At 33.9% G+C, this 22,313-nt stretch overlaps 2 protein-coding genes across 2 annotated transcripts; both read right to left on the bottom strand.

Moving 5' to 3' along the window:
* Positions 1-2,536: 2,536 nt before the first annotated feature.
* LOC112521917 (golgin candidate 6-like) lies at positions 2,537-11,777 on the bottom strand. Its single transcript, XM_025130922.1, has 20 exons — positions 11,757-11,777; positions 11,341-11,430; positions 11,193-11,245; positions 10,475-10,602; positions 10,353-10,402; positions 9,080-9,226; positions 8,921-8,994; positions 8,758-8,827; positions 8,615-8,668; positions 8,422-8,517; positions 7,776-7,826; positions 7,616-7,702; positions 7,342-7,455; positions 7,182-7,253; positions 5,717-5,902; positions 5,454-5,557; positions 5,307-5,355; positions 4,449-4,514; positions 3,593-4,357; positions 2,537-3,271 (listed from the first exon to the last, which is right to left on the bottom strand). The coding sequence occupies exons 2-20, from the start codon at positions 11,371-11,373 to the stop codon at positions 2,741-2,743; spliced, it is 2,730 nt and encodes a 909-aa protein (XP_024986690.1). The 5' UTR covers positions 11,374-11,430; positions 11,757-11,777; the 3' UTR covers positions 2,537-2,740.
* A 2,965-nt stretch (positions 11,778-14,742) lies between these two features.
* LOC112521975 (homeobox protein BEL1 homolog) lies at positions 14,743-18,175 on the bottom strand. The gene is made up of 4 exons (XM_025131002.1): positions 16,946-18,175; positions 16,164-16,546; positions 15,634-15,694; positions 14,743-15,354 (listed from the first exon to the last, which is right to left on the bottom strand). Exons 1-4 carry the CDS (start codon positions 17,792-17,794, stop codon positions 14,743-14,745), a joined length of 1,905 nt encoding a protein of 634 aa, XP_024986770.1. The 5' UTR covers positions 17,795-18,175.
* Between the last annotated feature and the right edge of the window lie 4,138 nt (positions 18,176-22,313).

Genomic DNA, 22,313 nt, shown 5'->3' on the forward strand with positions numbered 1-22,313 from the left:
GTATCTTTTTTGGGATTCATTCCGTGAGACCAGCCTGTTTTCATGAGATCCGTAAGACCATTTTTTTATACTTGAAACTTTATAGCAAAACACTGTAAAAGGTAATATTTATAGTGTTTTTGCTGTAAATATTCGATTTTTCTATCTTTACAGTATTTTACTATAAAGTTTAAGTGTAAAAAAATGGTTTCATGGGTCTCACGAAAACAGGTTCTCTAGATATAAAATGATTTGTTGTTTTAGATTGATATTAAAAAAATGTGACCGACAGAAGTTTTTAATGGTAACGATGGGAAATGGGACCCCCAAATATTATTTAATATTAATTTCATTAAAAATATTTATGGCCTTTGTCTCCGAATCTAATTTAAATTAAAAAACAATATATTTTTGTTTTTTAATCTCCATCCCCTGTTGATGGCATGGATGGAAACTTTCTTGATTTGTGTTTTATTTAAATTAATTAATGCCCAAATGCTATTTCTTTTTTTAATCATCTACCTTGACCTTCCGGCACTGGACAGACGTCAGCCCCCATACATGATCATGAAAGCATTTTGCCAATTAAAATTAATGCTTGTAATGTATTATTATCACTTTAATATGTGTTAGGTTGAACTACTTTTGTCAATCACAATACCATTTTTATTATACAAGAAAATGACCGTAAATCAAATTACATATCTGATCCATCTATCGGTATCATCGTGGTTTTCTATTCGTAGAAAATTGTTTAAAGAAACGTGTTCTAAAAAGTTAAGGTATTTCAAATTCAAATTATTTGTTGATACGAACAAAGTTAAGAAAACCCTCTGCATCTTTTTAATATTAAACCTTGAACATATAATAGTTTCCAATCGGATGCTTTTGTCTCATGGTGTCCATTTTTTAATGCGATTGAAATTCGGTTTATATGGATGGTCAAAAACAAGAAAAATATGTTTCAAAAGCCTTTCATTTAAATTGGTATTTTTTCAGTGACATAACGTTTAAATAATTTGTGAGGTTGAATACTTGATTTAGTGAACAAAATTGAATAAAACCTTTATTTTTTAATATCATGTTATAATCATATATTTCTGAATAACTTTATTTTGTTTATTTTTGGAACAATTATCAATAGTAGTATGTGCATGCATATTGGCCATTGCATTTGCATATGCATATGCATACGCATACACAAGTTGAAAAATGTGATCCATATATGCATACTGACTTTGTGAATAAGTTGGAAAAATTTGCATGTATGGAGATGATTCATATATGTATACTAACCACTGCATATGAATAATAAGTTAGAAAAATGTGCATGTGTGGAGATGATTCACATATTATTATACAATTTCGTATGTGAATAAGTGAGTAACAAGACACAAAATACACACATCTTCTGCGTTGTCATCAACCACCAATAATTGGATATGAATTTTCTTCAATCAAATGATGCAAAATACACAAACGGTTTCGGATATATCTTAATTGAAAATCATTTGCAAAAATGCAAAAAAAAATGCTATCAATGACAAAACCATTTCCTAAATTATAGGGATATTTTCTTTTATTTTTTAATTAAAAAATTAAATACTAAGACAATATTGCTCTTTTTGATCAAAGGTAAAATAATGAAAAATCTCCTTAAATATGTGCAAGATAAAAGGCTATGATTACGTAATAGATGGTTGTATTGGTTGTAACATTTTTTTTAATTAACCTGGATATCCTACCCGTTATGCGAACCGACTAATCACATGACGATCATCTGTATTGATTGTAACCTTTATAAATGTTGCATTTGATTTGTGTTATATACATATGTATATATAATATAAATCAAATGCAATATTTTCAAATGTTGCAACTTATGATACCGATAAAATTTATTATGTATATTGTATTAGAATGCTATGATTTCTAATTTTACCATTAGTTATAAAACTAGAAAAGAATGTTATGTATCTTATTTTATCAACAGTTTTTATTATTAATTTAAAAAGAAAAAGAAATATAAAACATTATTATTTTGTGGACAAAGAACGAGCGGGGCAGATTTGCAGATCTCGAGGAAGACACGTGTTCAAATTGGTACATTTATAACGTGGACCATCCTCTGTCTACGCTCCGTACAGTAAGAACTATAATACACTCCAACCGGACCAACCCTTCATGGTTTATGTTTGTTTACATGACTCGACTCAAACCGCTTAACTCGGTTGAGTTCATTCGTCAAGGTTTTTTATTTTATTTTTATTGAATACAATAATATAATTAAAGCAATTGCATTATTATTAAAATAATAATTTGGTTTCTTTTGGCTAAAAAATCTTCTTCCATTATATAGCGATTTACTTTTTACCCGATTTAACCCTATTTATTTAGTATTCTCACAAAATACTATTTGTGAGTTATTTTCCTAAAATTGAGATCCTTATTTCGTATTGTTCGTGTTCACCAAGTTTTTTTTATATAATATTTATATACAATAAATAGAACAAATAAACTCACACACCTTCTTCACCTTTGATGTGGTTTGAACCTTGACCTCCTAAAAAGCAGATGACTTACATACCGTTAAGCCAAATGCCATTTGGTACGTGTTCACCAAATTTGTATACACATCCACATACTTCGTAAAGTTTGATGGTCAAATAACATCATTAAATTTGAATTCAACAAGCTACTAACACCATAAATAAAAACTGTACAAAAACTAACCATAAATTTGAACTTACAAAATGCCAACTCAGATATCATCCTCATCTTCTTCAGGTGCACCACCATCATCACCAATACCTTGAAGCAAACCATCTACGTCCTCTCCTAACTCCATTAATCGTCCACTCAGTTTCTCCACTTTGCTCTGTTCTTGGCCAAGGCAAACAAGCAAATCACCCAGTTCTGCTTCGCTCTCCTTCTCAGCTTCTTCCTTTGCTTCTGCTTTTATCGCCTCGATGTCTCCGTTCTTCAATGCTTTCACTTCGTTTTCCCAACGGTGGTTCGCCTCTTCTACACTGTTGTAAGCATCCGACAAGCTCTTCAGATCGCTTTCTGTTTTTGCACATAACGTTTTGTAAGAGGAAGCTTCGCTTTCGATATTGGATTTCTCTCTTCTCAGCATCTCGATTCGTTGGGATGTTTCTTGAAGATCTCTTCGTAGTGTCTCTATTTGGACCCTCTCTGAGCCACCGTTAGGTCTAGGTTCAGTTTGGGATGAACCACCTCCACCCGTGTTGGCTACATCCTCCGCTAATGTTGCATTTCTATTAACAAGGTCCTGGACAATCGAAGCAGAAAATATATGCTTAAACGTTCGTCATCCTACCTTCCTACAAACTAAACAAATAAAGAAGACCTCATGAACGGGGATAACCCAGGGTTATTAAGCACCAGAAAAGCATGGCTATAATGCAGTAAACCAAGAACCAAAATAAATGGACCCAGTGAATCCTACACAAAGGTCGGGTCCCGGGGGTGAACGCAAATTTTGCCTCTACCCGGCTTGTGAAACAAAAATTTACCTGTATCTCGAAGAAAATCTAAGACTACTGTAAAGCAAACAAGTCACACAAGTAAAAATGAATGCAACAAATTTTACCTGAATCTCGGAGCATTGTTTTTCCAGAAAGGATTTGAGCCGCTTGATATAGTCCACATCGGCTTCATCCTTTCTCTGTTCCAATTCAGCCGGCATAACAGACACGTTGCTCTTTGGGTGACTGTATATTTTAACAATGCCGTCTCTAATACCAATCTTCAAATTCTTAATGAAGTTGACAAACTGAGAATCAAACATTGAAGCAAGCATAGGGTGGTCCTCATTCTTATGTTCATATGCATCCTCTTCCTCAATATCTTCCATCTCCGCCCTAATATCAGTATTTGATCTTGTCAACGGTTTATGGCATTGAGCCGGCTTTGGGGACGAAAATATGAAGCTTTTCTGCATCTCATCTAGCCTCAGAAAGAATGATGCAAGTCCAACTTTCTGGCTTATGGCATCAACTACGCTAAAAGCATCTTTTCCTGATTCAATTGCTTTATTAAAAATAACACATTCCCCTAAAAGCATAGCTGCCAAACCTCTCACACAAACTGTTGCATCACCGTTTGATACTAATTCAACTAGATATGTTAAATGAGGACGTGAAGCCAGGAATGAATGCACTGCACTTGGGCAATCAGAGAGCCACGTGACAAGCAGTTTCAATATTATTGGTTGGACATATGAATTTGGAGTATTTGGCTTTCCGTCTTTTCCCTTTTTGGAAGATGCAAGAGCCAAGCATTTTACCAAATGGTGCAATAGGGGTTCAGGGGATCCAAATGAGGGCATCGGTGACTCGAGTTCAATTTGTAAGGCCTGCATAAGTTGAGACAAAGATAAAAACAACTATCAACCAATCTAAAACTTTTAGCATTCTTCCCGAGCGGCAAGACATGAGATTGCATACCTTTTCCTTGGACTGAATATTATCCTTCAGTACATAAGAAAGAACACTAGCAGCTCTGCAACTAGTCTGCAATACAACACTTCATTAGATGAGGTTGCATAAATGATTAAAAGAAAGAAAAGACAATATTCACAAGAAACAGTTGTGCAACATCTTTTGTCTCAAGAGTATCACACAAGTCCATGAAAATATCAGGGGCGGATTTTGGCTTAGCCTAGGGGGTGCCCGTGCACCTGCTCTATCAACCATTCACCATCGAAAAAAAATTAGGGGCCTTAAAGGTACATCCGCCTTTAATTTGATGTGTGCTCCAGTAAATTAACAAAAAGTGGCTAGAGCCTATCGGTAGTGTCGTTGCATGTGGCATTACAAGTTGCAAGTTTGAATCCTGATGGCGCTTTCACAACTTTTTGGTAAGAGCAGCAAAAAAGAAGAAAAAACAAAAAACCACTTGTATGTCATTTTCAATTAAAACTGTATGTTTTATAATTAATTTTTGCTTTATTTTATCTTAAGTTAATTATTTTGTTGCCCGGCACTTTGGAAATTTTCTGGGTCCGCATGAAATTAAGAGTTGAAAAGAACAGATTCTTTCTATAAGAAAACTAGATGGGAGGTGAAGTCCTCCATGTGCAGATTCTAGGATTATTTTGCTCAATAACCTTATTGAGAATTCTATTAAGACCATAACCTTCTGACAAGTTTAGTGGCATTCTTGTTATATGTAAGTGGCATTCTTGTATATAGAGGTGGAGTTCTAAATACTTGTCAGAAGATCATGGATTTAAAAAGAAAAATGGGAGAAGGTCGTTCAACCGATGGACCACAGATTCTATCAAGTTCAAAGGTTCACAGTACCTCAAGGTCACCGTCATGTTCACTCAAGACAAGACCATGCAATAACATGCTGCAAAAAAGACGTGTGAACAAGAGAGAACATTTATCCAGCGAGAGGCTTTCACAATCCTGATAAAGAAAATCTTAGCATTAAGATAAAGAATATACCTTCCAAATGACATGTTCACATCCTCCTCAAGTGGAGCATGGGTCATCGAGAACGGCTGAGGAATCAGGGTGGATGCTAGAATTTTTTGACCATCAGTGTTTTCCTGTTCAAGCATATTGTAGGAGGTGAATTCATTTTGACATCAAAACTGGAGGCAACAGAGAAAGTTCTACTATGATGTATGTAAGGTCACAGCATGTTTTAGAGAACAATGAAAAAAGAAAATAAAAAATACTTCAGAGATGATGTTTGGAATAAAAACCTCACAAAAGCTCTTGAAAACATAGTCAGCAGCAATGAATTCTTGAATGCTAGAAGTCCGTAAGATAATTCGCAGGATTGAATTCAGAGCTGGCTCAACCTGTGGCTCATCACCAAGAAATTTGCTTGCAAGATTGTCAAGATTCTGACGGTGTCCAACTATTAGATCACCTATGCATCGAAAAGCCTGAAAATGTGATAGAAGTAATACATGTCAGAATTGTTGTCTTAAATTAAGAAGGAAAAAAGAAAATCTTTGTGCTTCATCAGTAATTTTAATCACCCACTTGGAATCACCTTCATTTGAGGGATTAAAGTTTCATCTTGATTTCATTTAATTGCAAATAATTCCGCATATGGTATTTCTTACTTTTTATTGTGTAACTAAATAATTTATTCCAGCAACTTGAGTGATTTAGGTTTTTTTCAATTGCAGTTGCGAGACTTTTTCTTAATCCCTTTTATGTGTCTCCTATTTGTACATTCCCCCTTTCATGATGTCGGTAGTTTGCTTGTGTGATGAAAAGGATCCTTTGTCCATTCACCGAAATAGGGGTTAGCCATTTGGGACTCCGGACTTTTCAACCTTTCATATTTAACTCATGTTCGTGTCATTTTAAGTTCATGCATTTATTTTAATTAATCTCGAAACTCAACACCCCCTTTTTAAATTATTGAATTGTGTTTACTCTTGCTTAGAAGAAAACCACCGATCTACTGTTTACCATTAACAGAACTAATTTTGTGTAAACAGACATGGGATTATTATCTGTTGGTCTCCACAACCACCATAATCACATATCCATAATCGATTGTGATGTCACCAAGTTTATTTTAAAAGCAGTTGAACCTTTGTTTGTTGATGGGGGACAGTCAGACATATGTCCACCTTTTCTATTGACAGTCCGTCACTGTTTAAAATGGATATGTAACATCGACTACATTGCTATGATGTGTCCAAGCTTACTCAACTACATATCTATTAACAAAAATCTATTACTGCTACAATAGATGCAACTTAGGTCACAGTCCTCATAAATACAAATGCTAGTCTTTAGGCATGTATTGCTGCTATTAGGGACACAGATACAGGCATCACATGAAAGGCGTGCCTCAACGCATTAAGAATCCTCACTTTTGTTAGGTTGGGCAGGAAAATCTTTGTACAGTGCCATGTATCACCATTAAAATCTTGTAACACTACAGCTAATAAATTTGCTCTACGGTATGTTCAACCAAGCATAGTAATCTTATCTTTTTGAAAGAAGATAGAGAACTATAGAAGTCGATCTGATGGAGAAGAATGTTTCTCAGATTGGAAGTTCTACATAATACAATGAAAGGCATTTCAGTCATGTCCTTGAGGTATTACTAATATCATCAGACATGTTAACAATCATTCATCCCCCCACGTCACCAGAGATGATCACAAGATGTCTCAATGAAGCAAATAAGAGTTATCTTACCCCACAACGGACAGCGACAGGAGCCCATTGGCTTTCAACTCCTAGCATAAGTAGATGGTCCAAAACTTTTCTCTGTGATGATAAAGAGGGGGAATAAGTGATAATTATGCAAAAACTCGATTCTGTAAATAATAGATACGGATGAGGTTTTGGATATAACCTGAACCAGAACTGTTTTGTTGGTCAATCTCTCAACATCTTTTGCTGGATCAGCTTCTGAACCTCCATTCAGCAGTAACCTGATTGTTTCTAAAACACACAGTAGATTTATTGTCTACTGGCGTCAATTTGTTTATAAGACAACAGTAGGCAACGAGTCAGCCTCTATAGAAAGAAAACTATAAAAGCATGATAAACAGAAGTTACGACTATGCATATATAAAACACCCACAAAAAGATAAGTTAAAATAACTAATAAGCATTTGAAGTCTAACCTTCTGTTGAGTAAAGCTGTATGTGCTTCCACGGAGTTTCAAAATCGATATCAATGAGTCAAAGCCTATAGTCTCCCTCAGCAACACCTATAGCATTGTTATAAACAACAGGGCAAATACAAAGCTTCAACCCACTAAATAGAAAACAAGAAACCCAAACCTGATTGGATGCATTGTTGCGGAGGAGATTATTCAACAATTCAAGACAATCCTGTTAGGTAATAAGAATATCAATGGATTTAGATTTTCACAACCAACTAAATCTTGATGCTACCACATGCAAGTATGCAACAATAATGATTGAAAAAAACTAGACCTCAACAAAGATAAAGGCTGTTCACAATTTGCAGGAATGTGATACAAACAACTGACTTAGTAACAAGTTGGGTCAATTAGATGAGCAAATCATCAAGTAGGGCCACAAGTATATCAACAGATTTTGAATTTCATGGTAAACAACTTCATCTTGATGCTACCACACAAAGTAAACTATTAGAACTAAATTAAGATAGACTCAACAATTCATGAGGGCTGATATAAGTCGACTGATAACAGAACAAACAATCAAGTATAGAATCACTCGGAACTTGAAAGGGGGACGATTAGCTAACGCTAAGGGTGTCATAAACCCCTTATAAAGAAGAATATCATAAACATACAATAGAAACAATTGGCAGTACTAAATTTATACATGCAACTAATAAGTTCCATCATACATTCGAAACAATGAAAAGCTCCATAAATTCGAAGTGTTTACGCTGCTAATACATTAATCAAGGATCATAAAGTAACATTCAACCAATTACCTGCACAACAACACCACCTTCTGAACCGCCCTCCTCCTTAATGATACTGAAAATCTTCTCAAAAGCACCTTCAAAGACCAAAATTTTTTGGATTTCCTTGTGAAGTAATCAAGGAAGATCAGGAAGGACAACAAGGAATCAAACTCTGATACCAAATACAGAAGAATGTTGACTGTAAAGAGAAAAAGATTACCTCAGCTTCACGGGTCAAGTAGGTGAGAAGTAACAACGCCTCATTCCGTATGACCTACAGGGAAACCAACCGCTGTGTTTAAAGATAGAAGAACAATGAATATCACAATATTGTATGACTTCTGTAGCTTTACCGATTCATACCTCCCGATCCATAAGCATATCCACAAGCCGGGTTATACCACGAGGGATTGTGAGAATGGCTTCCTGTAACCTGAAGAAAACCTCAGTATATTTTTCTTAGACAGCAGTAGCCAAGTAAAAAAGAAAAATTAGAGAACCAGGGGAAAGTGGTCACAAGAAATACCTAATGGGGGAGTTTGCTAACAGTGCGGTTAAAACTTGAAGCGTATAATATCGTACGTAGAAGTCATCCTCCGACTGCCAAAATACTGAATTACCACCACAACAAATATAGAGTATATTTCTCTTAAGGTATAATTGGATAAAAATATAGAAGCCTTACCAACAGGCTTAGAAGAAGAGATATGTTTTGCTCGTCTCTTGATAAAAGATCTGAATTCATCGAAGCTGGTTGAACCTCATTTTTGTGTGATTTTGCATGTGTAACTGGCGTTAAGGCACTCACAAGAGTTTCAACAGCCCCACGTACCTTCAACAATACATTAATATACAGCATTATTAATTGAAAGAGATACCGCCATAAACATGATGCAAAGATAAAAAACAACAATGAAAGTCAATAAATATAAAGACTAAAAAGTATTGCATTAGTTTAAAATGTTCTAGTAGGCAATGCTAAGAAGTTGGTTACAATGCAGAAAGACAAGCATCGGCACGTACATGCATTGGACCATGGTAGTCACAACTCACCACAACTCCTTTTCATCCTTTTCAGAAGTAATAAAGTAAGACCGAAAATGACTAATTTGCAATGACATTTTATTTGATTAAACTATTTTCTCATTCAAAGCATGTAAGGAGTAGTGTCAAGTTGCCTGGTAAGTGGTGACAAGTGAGATGGTAATTAGTGAAGTTGTTTTTGCAAAAGGGTGAGGCAGAAACACCAAGCTAGTAAACCTCCACAGAACTGAGATGTAGAACAAAACTGTTTCTGTAGCTAGTAAAAAGATAAACAGTAGAGAAGTCTATTACATGCATGTGAGCATGTCCACACAGCCTGATCCTTCTATCTTTCTATCTCATGCAACAAATACATAGGGCACATGTCTGGACTCCGATCCATTAATCTTCATATAATAAAAATATTGGGCAGATTAATAATGTGAAAGAAGCTGTAACATAAAAACAGAAGAGAATGGCAGGGCCAACAATTGACATCTCTGTGGTCCACGAAACCATCACATCTTAATTCTTAAAGTCAACCAGAATATGTGCATGCATGATCGAAATTACTGCCCAACCTGACAGCGGACAGCTAATGCGTTCCGCATACTGAACATGGTGCTATGATCAAGTTACAAGCATAGAAGAAGAGGTGCATTCCTAGTCATCTTGACTACTTCCAGTTTCAGATTATTATTTGTGTAACCTTGAATGCATATAGTCCAAGGAAATGACAACTAAATTAATATAATCAACTAGCCTATTAGGACCTAGGAGTGCTCTCATTGTAAATCCAATATGTATTCCAGTTCATAAGAAATTCACAAAAAAAAAATTAGTCATTAGAAAATAAGAGACAGGCATAAAAATTATTACATAACTACATAGCCATAAATTATGAAGAATAATGTTGATGGAAGAAGCTTTCAAACCATTTCAACATCATCATGTTCCTTGAGGACTCCAAAAAGTACAGGAAATCCTGCAATAGAAGGGAACTATTATGTTGTGCATAATGAATGAAGTACACACCATCTAACCAGTTTATACGCACCCATTGCCCCCAAAGCCAGCTGGGCTGTATGACTTTCTGCAACGACAGACTGAAGTTCAGCCATGGCATTTCTTCTATCCTCGGCCAGCTTACCATTACTTATACAATCGAGCAAGCGCTCAACATAGCTATCATGCAAACAGGAAGTATATCAGTCACAAAAGAGAGGAAATACCTAGCAAGAACCTCATCAGATAGTAATTTAAGCAAATGTCCTGTAAAAACAATATCTATTTTCCTTTAGAAATCAGAATAATTCATCATTATTTAATATGTTCTGTTCATAAGAAAATAAATTATGATGCTCGTCGGTTTGTCCTTGCAGAAGCACCCCATTCCACAGAAGTTGCATCACCATGATGAGGTTAAATCAGATATGATTAAGTAGAAAAAAAAACAAGATTAAAAAAAGGAAAGATTTCAAGCAAGAAAGTACAACTCTAAGTCAAAAAATTAAAATTGGCTGACACCTTAGAAGTCATAACAACCATCCAGACTAAAGGCCAGGCAAGAATTCCAGCACCTCTACCACAACACTCGAACAACTTTTTCTTCAATTTTTGGTTTAATGAGAGGATCAAGGATTCTATATATAGTACATTAAACAATGACCTAGCTGTGGAAGTGGAACAATACACCATTGGATTTGCAATGTACGATCAACTTTATGGAATTCATCAACTGTTACAAAAAACAGGAGAGAGAAATAACAACTGACCTATCGTCATTGGAACTTGAATTTTCATTTCCAAATACAAGTCCAACGACTCCCTGCACATCAAAAACGAACTCAGTTGTCAATCAGAACCATTAAGGCAAAGAAAAACAACTCATCATCCTTTACCACATTACAACTCAATAATTACCTTGTAACCAGATACCAAATCCATCTTCTTCATCCAAATTGTAGCACTTAAGAACTTGATTATAAAAAAAGTAAGGAACAACTTAAGAATCTGCAAAATTAATCACAAAATGGTAAAAAAACCTGCTTGATAAAATTGTGAGAACTTAATCAGAAGTAGAAACCCGAATTTCTGTACAAAAAGATGAAAAAAGAGAAAGCTAAATCCTCAGACAAATGTAGATCAATCAATCAACAAATGCATGTTAACTTAGCCAGAATCATAAACTGATCAAGATAACGAATCGATATAATCATATCACATGTGACAGTACATGTAATCAAGTAGGAATTCATTAACACAAATCATAAGTGAACAATAGGATCAATCAACAAGTAGAAAAAGCCCTAAATCACGAAACTCCTTTAGACGTGTACCTGACCCTGAGAGACTTGAAAGAGATGGTAGAGGGAGAGAGATGGGTCAATTGGTCAAATGCAAAATTTGTATTTCAACGAAACAACCATAAACGATATTTGGGCCGGATCCATTAGATAGAGCCCAAGCCCAAATTTTAGTTCTTTTTTGGATCATAACCTCTTCCTATTTTATCGGCCCTTATACTCTATTTTCGTTTTTTTAATATTAAATTCTCTATGAATTAAGTTGTCTGTTTAAGGCACCGGAGATTAACAGGATTTTTTGGAAGCAAAGAAACAGGGTTAGATTATTTATGGGTTATTTTTGTTATTAATTTCTTTAAGGTGACTTAATGAAAACAAGTGAGGGATCGTGACTTATTCCATATAGCCATTTTGGCTTAATGGCTTAATAATTAAACCGTGAAGAAACAATCATGTTGACTTAATAATAGGCTGACTCTAGAGTTAATTTTTTATGAATATAAAATCTAACGTTTTTTCACAAATTCAAATACTTGTATTGGACGGTAAATGAGTCATTTTAATATTTAGGCACCAAAATAAATTTTCAATAAAGTACCAAAAGCCACTTGATTGCAATTTTTTTTTATTAACTTGGATATCCAACCCGCAATGCGAGCCGACTAATCTCAGGACAACCACCTGCTTTGCAGATAGTCCAGAGTCACCGCATTTGAATCTTCGTGGCCACAAGGGGAATTTTATTCATGTTTGGATTTAAACCTGAGACATCCAGGTACTTTTGACATTTGAAGCGAAACTTAAACCAATCAGACACCACCCTTGTGATTTGATTGCAATATTTTGTTGCCAAAGTTGATAAAACTCTATAATATGTCATAGTAGTTCTAGAAGTTTATAGACGTATCAAGTAGATAATATTTCATATTATTATAAAGAATCAATGTCTGACCCATAAGTTGATTAACAATCAGCTGAATATGTTTCAAAACAAGTATATATGTTTAGTAACATTACGTGTATTTTGATGACATTTTAAATAAACATGATAAAATAGAAACGTAAATAATGATTGAAAATACTTATATCAATTTCGAATCAACCACTTTATATAATATACAAACATACAAATGATCTTATTGTTTCATGTTAAAAAGTATTACGTTCGTTGTCATATAAATATATGTTTACTAAAACGGAACATGCGTATTATATCATACGAGAATCGGGAGTGTTCTTTTTTGTGTTTCTTAAAAAGTGAAAACACCATTGTTTTGCAATCGATGACGTCTTTACGCTCCTCATTACCCTATATGGACGTTCTCACGTATTTACTTAAAAAGACAAGATATATGAATGTCATATCTAGCTAAGAGTTTACCTATATTTCCATGCCCGCATGCTTTAAATTTTACATCTAATAAAGCGATCAATAAATGCACGTTATTCTTCATTTGATGAATGAAAAGCGAACAAGAAAACATATTAAATGAGAAAAATATCGGTTGTCTTTTATATGAAAAACGGGACATCAAGGGACCACGATAATAAACCGACGACAAGAAATTAATACGAACTTTGTTTTAAAATATCTAGTCCTAATCTTCTAAAATTAAAACCCTAATCAAAAATTCGTGATAACAAAATTGAGTTTATAGGACGTCTAAAGTGTTTAAGCGTCCCAATGAAGTGCCTTATATGACATTATTTTATAGGACAAAAAACCAACACGTCCTATCTAAAATTGTTGCTATAAGTTTACCGGAAGCTTTTGGGCTTTGTAGCAAGTTTTTTAAGATCATTTTAATACAAAGTGTCATATTAACTATTTTATATGAATGCGTCCTATAAGAAAATGAGTTTATAGAATATTTCTCAAAAGTGTCCTAGAAAATAGTTATACAACGCTTTATTTTAAAAGGCACCTAAAAAACTAGTTACGACGTGCAAAAGAGTCTTATAAACTTATTATAACACTTTTAGATAGAACGCTTTACTTTTTGGTCCTATAACATTGAGTACTATAAGACACTCTAGTAGGACACTTTAGACGTTCTATAAACCCAATTTCGTTGTAGTGACTTTTCTTGTCCAATTTAATATCTTTTTAAAATATATAATAATTATATATAACATATACTCATATACATACGTTTTGCTTGAATTATTGATCTCCTGAAAGATTAGACCTTGTCGGTAACCACATACCACTAATCCAAATGACCAATTAGCTTTTGATCGAATTTAATAGTGTATGACAAACAAAGCTGGACACTAATAAATATATAAAATTTTGTTTATATATATGTAAAATTGTGCATAGGCCCCTAAGAAATTGGAACACCTTTGATGTAAACTTCAACCACAAAAACCTTGATCAGTTAGCTTGTGCTTTCATATGATTTGACTGGTGTTTAAGTCTTGCCCTTTTTGTAGATCAAACCAAGAAAAAAAACCCATTTTTTTATATTATTATCTTTGAAAAAAATATGATAAATTGCAATCAAAATATACGATTTTAACCATAAATGTTTAGCAATGCAAGTCGTGAAACACATTCTTTGATATAATCTGCTATTTTATGCAAACTTAAATGGCATGTTGTTGAAAATGTATGAAATCAAACATTTGATTCGTGAAAAAGAAGAGGAGAATCTAGATGCATGCCCAGAAGAGAAGGAAGTTGCAAATTCTTGCAATGAATCAATGGAAGATTTCCCATAATTGGTTTTCTGGTCTAACATATAACAATGAAAAATTACTAAAATGTCCTTCGAGTCCAAGACAAAAAAGCTTTATAAAAATCTATGCTAGCCATTCAAGTTCTGAATTTGATTTTAATCTAAACCCAATTTAAGTATACCTTAAGCTAGAAGAAGCCTAGAATTCAAAACTATAAACCCCGTATTTTCTTTTTAATTTAAATATTTATATATATATATATATATATATGTATATATATATATATATATATGACTAGAGGACGTCTAGAACTAATTAAATATATAATTGTTCTTAATTAACCAGCCAGATCATGAAGGAGCTGTGCACCCATCAAGTTTCTGTAAGGCAAATTCTGTCCTTGATCATCACCTTCCAAGAGAGAAGAATACTGGACTGCAGTTTGACAATCTTCAATATGATCACGAGGGTAAAATAGGGAATTCTGAGAAGTAGGGGAGAACGCTAAACTCACCCCACCACCACCACCACCGGTACCATTGCCGCCACCATGTTGTTGCAGCCCTAAGGTCAAAGAAACTCCTCCAGTACCACCGCCACCATCACCACCGCCACCAAAGTTGTGGTGATTGTTGTAGGACGAAAAGTCCAGCTCCACCGCCCCAAATGAGTTTGTTACTCTAGAAAAACTGTGGTGAAAATCATGATCTTGGGTTTTTGTCCGGTGGTGGTCCATTTTTTCAGGGTGGTTGATGATGGAAGAAAGACACTCAGAATCTATTCGAACAAGCTCATCAGCAGTCGGTTTTTGGTCCATTTGAGGGTTCGGATTGAACCCATCTGAGGTTCCTTCCATGGTTTCTTGATTTGTTTTTGTTTCTTCCACATACATCTCCTCCACCATGGGCTTCCATAGCCTCACCCTTGCATTAATAAACCAATTTGATACCTACACCAAATAAAATATCTATATAAATAAATACAACACCTTTACTTAGTTAGTTCTTGTATGTGGTAATTGTATTAATTAGGGTTTATGTTTGATATATAAATAGTTGTTTGGAGTTCTTCAAGAAGTTGTTACCCTCGTTAGGGTGTTGTTGCCATTAATTAATGCTGTGCCATTTAACCTTTGCATTTTTTCCAATGAAGAACTTGGAAATAAAGGAAAATCATTATTATTAATAGGGGTAAATCAATAATAGAGAAGAAACCGATGTCGACGTACCTGGCTTCTTGAGAGACCGGTTTGACGTGCAAGAATGTGTTTATCAACATCATTCGGGTACCTGAATTATGTTTCGATAAAATTAGAGATAATAGAACAACTTGTAACGGCATATCTAAATTATATAATTAATCAACTTGAGATCGAGTAGATTTTATTTTACAGATTATTTGAATAAATCCAATATAAAATAAAAAGATTGTGTGGATCGTGAGGCTTGAGGGAGGTGCATATGAATACATGTATTCATGGGACCTGTAGGAATCAAATCCACAAAAAATATAACAGGAAGGCCCCAAAAGGAAAAATAAAATTAAATAAAATTATGATGAGAGAGATAATATGACAAAATATATATAGGAATCAAATTGAGGGTAGATGAAAACAACCAAAATACCAAATTGTCTTTCCAAAACGTATGATTGAGGACTGAAATCAGGTTTGTTAGTACTTGGGTATGATTTTTTCTTTTCAAGCAAATGATATATGCCACAAGTAATAAGGGTTTTGGCGAACTTATAGGAGCTTACGGATGGAGAAAGTGCTCAAAGAGCCAAGCACGGAGAACAGATACAGAACGTTCAGGCAACCCGCGTTGAGGCCTCCAAGGATGGCTATCCATCATGGTCATTTGTTGAAAAGCCCTTTGTTGCCTTAGGGTTTGATCAAGAACCCTAAGTCTAGGAGTCTCTCCTCTACTCGTCCCAGGGGCAGAAACGTCCTTTTCTCCCATCGCGACCTTTGTCGTCTTCATCTGGCTCACAATACTATCTCTCAAACACCTGAAATGCCTTGACATTGCCTTTGAAGCCAAGGATGAGTAAACTTTTGCTGCACCATTACCAGCCACTGCTTCAAATGATGATACAACTGCTTTCATTTGATCACAATAATGCTTGTATCTTCTATCAACCTAATTTAAACAATAAAAACAAAACAAAGATCAGATCTTTTTTCATGGGTCTTCATTTAATATCAAAAATACACTTGAAAAGGTGAGTAATAATTACAAAGAACAAAAGAAAATTCAGAACAAGAATGGAGGTTTCTTGAATTAAATGAAGCATCCAACTTGTCATCATGTGAGCATTTCTGGGAAGGTCTTCAGTCACTCAAATGGTTCAAGATCAAATTTTGAAAAAAGAAATCAATTTCTTCTTCAACTAAAAAAGGAATCTTTAATTATAAAAAAGGAGAAAGAAAGAAAGATACTTTACAACAATATAATCAAAACAATTTGTATATATATAAAGCATGAAACATATGATCAAAATATGCAAGATTTAAATTATAAAGTTTAAGAATATTATACCTCTTCTAGCATTTGCAGGAGCTTGGTTTTTCTTTTCTGTAACTCCATAAATTCAAGAGATGATAAAGATTTGGTTTTTGAAGAAGTAGCATTATTCATGTTATCATGATCTTGCCACTGATTTGAAGTTGTGGCTGCAGCCTTTGCTTTTGGTGACTGATCGCTTTGGTGCTGCTTTGATCCAAGATTACAGAATTCATTGAGGAGCTCCTGTGCTGGAACCAAGTACCTTGAGCTTCTTATGTTGTACTGTGCACTTTGATGGTGGTTATAGAGCGATGAACCTTCACCACCATCACTACCACTGTTGATGATATTTCCTGGTTTTCCCAAAAAACCATCTTGAGTCATCATGTCCTGATGATGTTGGTCATGATCAATACTCATGGATTTCCCAAAATACCCCTGTTGGTGGTGATGTTGATATTGATGTTCTTGTGGTCTTGCAAGTTCAAATGGCTGTATTCCGATGGTGGAAGGGTTAGCTGAAGAGAGAGAAAGAGAGAGGCCTTGACTTGGCCTTTCATTTGGTTCACAAGAAAACACACATCTTTGAAGAGATGACTCATCAAAGTGATAGAAATCACCAGCTGAGATCGAATCGGTGATGGGTTTGGAAGAAGGAGGAGGAGAAGGACCTTTCCAGAAGAGAACTGAGTTGTGATGACTCACTGGGTTGTGTGACTCAAAGTTGAACATCTCTAAAGGGCTTGTTTCAAAGCTGGTGGTAGGATTATGGTTACTTGATGAGTTCACATGATGATCATCAGTGTAACAATTGTAATTACCTGTAGAGCTTCCCACCATTATATCATTCCCTCTTATGATCTTCTCTTCTTCTTCAGCCATTTCTAGCTATTCATATATGATGATGGTTAAAACCCAAAAAAGTATCAAGACTATCTTTTAATTTTGATCTTTATAAAGCTCTTCCTTTTGCAGCCACAAAACAACCCATCAAGATCTAAAAAGAAGTTATCTTTCTGATGAAAAACATGTGGGAATTCAACAAGAACAAAAAGCAAATTCAAAAGTTTCACCTTTTATGCCAAGCAACAGTGAAAAAAAACAAGTTTCTGGAGAGAGAAATTTTGATTAGAGATGATGGTAGTGATGGTGGTGGTGGTGGTGGAGAAAATGAAACATCAACTGTCAAAGAAGGGTGGTGCCATGAAAACCAAACCTAGGAAAAGGAAGCTTAGATAAATATACGATGAGAAAACCCTCTGTACCGATGATGATGACGATGCCTTTCATGGTATGTTGATCAGCATCATATCATAAATATATGCATACAGTATATGCATCTATGTGTTCTCTCTTTGTAAAGGGCTGTGTAGGGGTCAATGCACACAGATATAAATACATCCAAAACAGACTTCTTAATTAGAATATCAAGTCTTCGTCCCCTTATTTTCATTTTCACCCCCTCATCAATCACAAAATGATAAAAGAAACAACATTCAACATTTTTATAATAAAATATGCATATGATGATTAGTGTACCAATAATTTTAGTATTTCTTTCTAATTATAATATTTGATCATTAGTTATATACTTAAATCCATATTAGCCTCATTTTTTTCTAATAATTATTATATACTAAAAAGAAAAACTTTACCAACTTATTAGATATCGACATATACAAACATAGCTATGACTAGTAGTTTCGAGGGGGTTGGTCACATAACTTCGAGGAACATCCACCTACCGTCCATTCCTTCATTTTTATTGCTAGACATTAGATTATACAGTTGTTTAAAAAATGCATTAAATTATTTAAATAACCAAATATTTGTTTTCTATCAAGGACATCATGAATACATGATTGTCTTCTTATTTAAAGAGAGTGAAATGAGTCATTAACTCGATTAGCCCTTATTAGTAAGAAGTTGTTCGTTCCTTGGATCATTAAAATTACCTTCTGGGTAGATCCGTTTGATATCCAAAAACTGCTCTCCATCTAAGGTCAGGAAGGAACCTGAGGGAAAAACCACGAATAACACAAAAACACATCCACTACTACTCATAAAGTATAGTAAGAAAACGAATGTAAATTATGCATACAATGTCAAAAACGAATTTAATGCTGCTAAATATTATTGTTAATATAAAAAACCACGTTGCTTCAAACTCTGTCACATGTTTTCTTGGTGTGATTTAATATTACGAAATTAATATATATATATATATATATATATATATATATAGCGCTAGTTTCGTAAGTAAAATTAATTAAAAATATACTAAAACTGCAAAAATTAAAATAATTTACTTAATTTTTGCATCTAAATAAAATAGTGAAATCAACAGTACATTTTTAATGTAGAACCGTATAAAGTACAACTATATAAGATCGTTTCTTAATGATACTTCCGACACATTAATTAATTAATATGCTTAATTACTACATACATGAACACTAAAGCCAGGTATAGTCTATACCTAGCTTATTTAAGTGAGTAAGTTCTTCCAACGTAAGAAACGAATTTGGTCGTATTAATATGTCAAAAAATTTCAAACTTATTAATAATCAATGCATTCATTATTATTATAAAAACCATATCATTAAAACAAAATTGTAAACATTTAAAAAATATTTTGCATAATGTCACGTATTTCATCTTCCATAAATCCTTACTTATGTTGTTAAATACATTTGTATTTACTAATTCTCTTCTCACATACTTCAGATTCAATACTTGCTTTTTGCAATTATAATGCATGATTTAACTTAATTCTGATATAAATATGGGAAATTGACCAAAATAGTCAATTTTTCAAACCACGTTCACTTTTTAGCCATTTTTAGAACCAAATTCCTATTTTAACCAGAGTTAATGCATATGCTTTACGCATTTACATAAACCTATTTCTAGAGTAAAAAATAAAGAAAAAAAATTCTTTTTTTAGTCTTAAAATCGAGTTTATACAAATAGAAAAGGTATTTTACATAAACTCTAATTAAAATAGAAATTAAATTAACAAAATAACTAAAAAGTGATCTACCATTTTTCTATAAATAAGAAAAAATATAATAAGTGGTTGTTTGTTTACCTCTTAGTAGTTCCATTAAAAGACAATATCTGAATCGTTAAGAGATGAATCTTGTTTGAGAAAATTTTTTTTGCCTCTTAATGGTTCTAAAACTCTCTGAATGATTTTTGTATCATGCGTCTTCTTTAACCATTAAGAGCCATAATTTTATTATAAACAATTACTAAACAATTATATTTTATTTTGTACTATATTATGAGAATCTGTTAATTATTATGACTATTTAATTAAGAAATATATAATATTAATTGAAGGGCAGGAGTTCCAAGAACAATAAAGTGAAGCAAAGTAGGAGTGTGAATTGCAGCAGGTGGTGTAGCATTAGCCATTAGGGATGGGTTGGGGTGGGGGGTGGGGCTGCAACTTCTTTTTTCTGATCAAAGATTCATCCAAAGTACACACACCAGAGATTCCACCCAATCACCCTTCTCTTGTGGGGATCATCACTTTTATTTTATTTTATTACTTTTACGGCATCAAAATACACATTTAATAACTTACATTTATTGTTTTTATAAACCTTTATTATTAACTTTTATTATACTTGCCAAAATTAAAATCCTAATTTTATACCATGTTAAGGGGTTGTTTGGCAGTTACTAAATGATTTTATGTAGAATCGTTAAGTGATCATAATGATTAAAAGACTCTCATGAAATATAATTGTTTGATAATTGTTTACAATGAAATTATGGCTCTCAATGGTTAAAGGAGATCCAAGATAATCATTCAGAGGATTTTAGAACCATTTAGAGGCAGTTTTTTTTTTTTTTTTTGCCAAACAAGGTTCACCTCTTAACGATTCAGAGATTGCATCTTAATGGAACTATTAAAAGGTAAACAAACAACTCCTAAATCAAAAACCTTAAAAGATTAACTAACTAAAACTTATTTTTAAATATTACAACATTTATACGTTACGACTTCTTAATCCTTTACAACCGTCATCACCAACCTATACTTGTTCGCACTCCTCCCCCTATTCAGACGACACCCATCACCAACCCTACTATTGCCCCTTTTCTCCACCCCCAACTTGCAATTGCCGACGACATCTCCCACTCCCTCACATTCATTCGGGTCAATATATCGTACACTACCATCCCTTTTCATTTTTTATTTTCTAAAATTCAAAATTTGGACTTTTATAATGTGGTAGGAATAAATTATTTGGACAAGATAGTAAATAACGTTAATGTAAAGATTGGATGATATCTTATTTAATTTGATTTCTTGTTTGACATTTTTCACAAACTTTAATAACTTTCAAATCTATTATTGATCAAACCCCACCTCACGTCCCTTCTCCCTTATCACTCTTTATTTATCATATGGTAAATCAAATTTTTTGTCTTAGGGTTTGTTTAAATTTTCGGTTTTCGTCTCTAGTCTTCATTTTATTACGTTTTTTTATTATTATTGTGGTTTTCATTTCATTTTGGTTTTCGTCTTTGGGATTATCGATATTTAGTTGAGTTAGTTAATTTAAGGGTATTGTGGTCTTTTTATCCCTTTCTCTGATTCTTCTAACAAATTAAACACACATATAAATATATGTATGTGTGTGTATATATTAAATAACAATAATACATACGCTCTCTAGATTCTGTCATATCTCCTCAATGTCCAGATTCCCGGCGACACCCTCCAACGTAGCAGCCCCCACCTATCTTCACCGTTTATCCCTCCCCTATATACTCCATTCACCATAACTTTCAACCATCTTCTTCAAGAATTAATCACCATCATTGTCATCAAATATTTTTACCCAAGGCTTTGCTACTTCGGGTCTTTTAACTGAAATACATAAACCCCGCCCCTCTGCACCTATCCGATTTTTTGTGTTCTCTATACACCGGAGCCTTTACTTCATTTAATCAATGTTATTGCTAACTTGTATAGTTCACATTCCAACACAGAAGAAAAAAGTAAACGACATTCTTTTTGTTATCAAAATATACACATTTAAAAAACAACACCACCACAATGTTCTTCTCCATCGCAACATCTTCGGTGATGAGATGATCTCTCTTTATTTGTCACTCTCTCTATCTCTCTCTAAAAACATAAACCACATATACCTATCTCTCAAACACGCACATAAACACACACACGAAACTTGACACCTGTTGATCTCTCTCTCAGACACACAAAATTTGGGTCATCAATCTATTTGTAGTTTATCTTATTTGCATTTACACAAAGTTTTGGAGTATATTTGTGAAGTTGGAGTTTTTCAAGGGTAGAGGCCGATGTAAGAGGAAAAGGCATGGATGGAGGCAAGGGTTGTTCTAAGTTTTGCTTCGTCCG

The sequence above is a fragment of the Cynara cardunculus genome (assembly GCF_001531365.2).
Source record: "Cynara cardunculus var. scolymus isolate 2C chromosome LG 11, CcrdV1, whole genome shotgun sequence".
Classification (NCBI taxonomy): domain Eukaryota; kingdom Viridiplantae; phylum Streptophyta; class Magnoliopsida; order Asterales; family Asteraceae; genus Cynara; species Cynara cardunculus.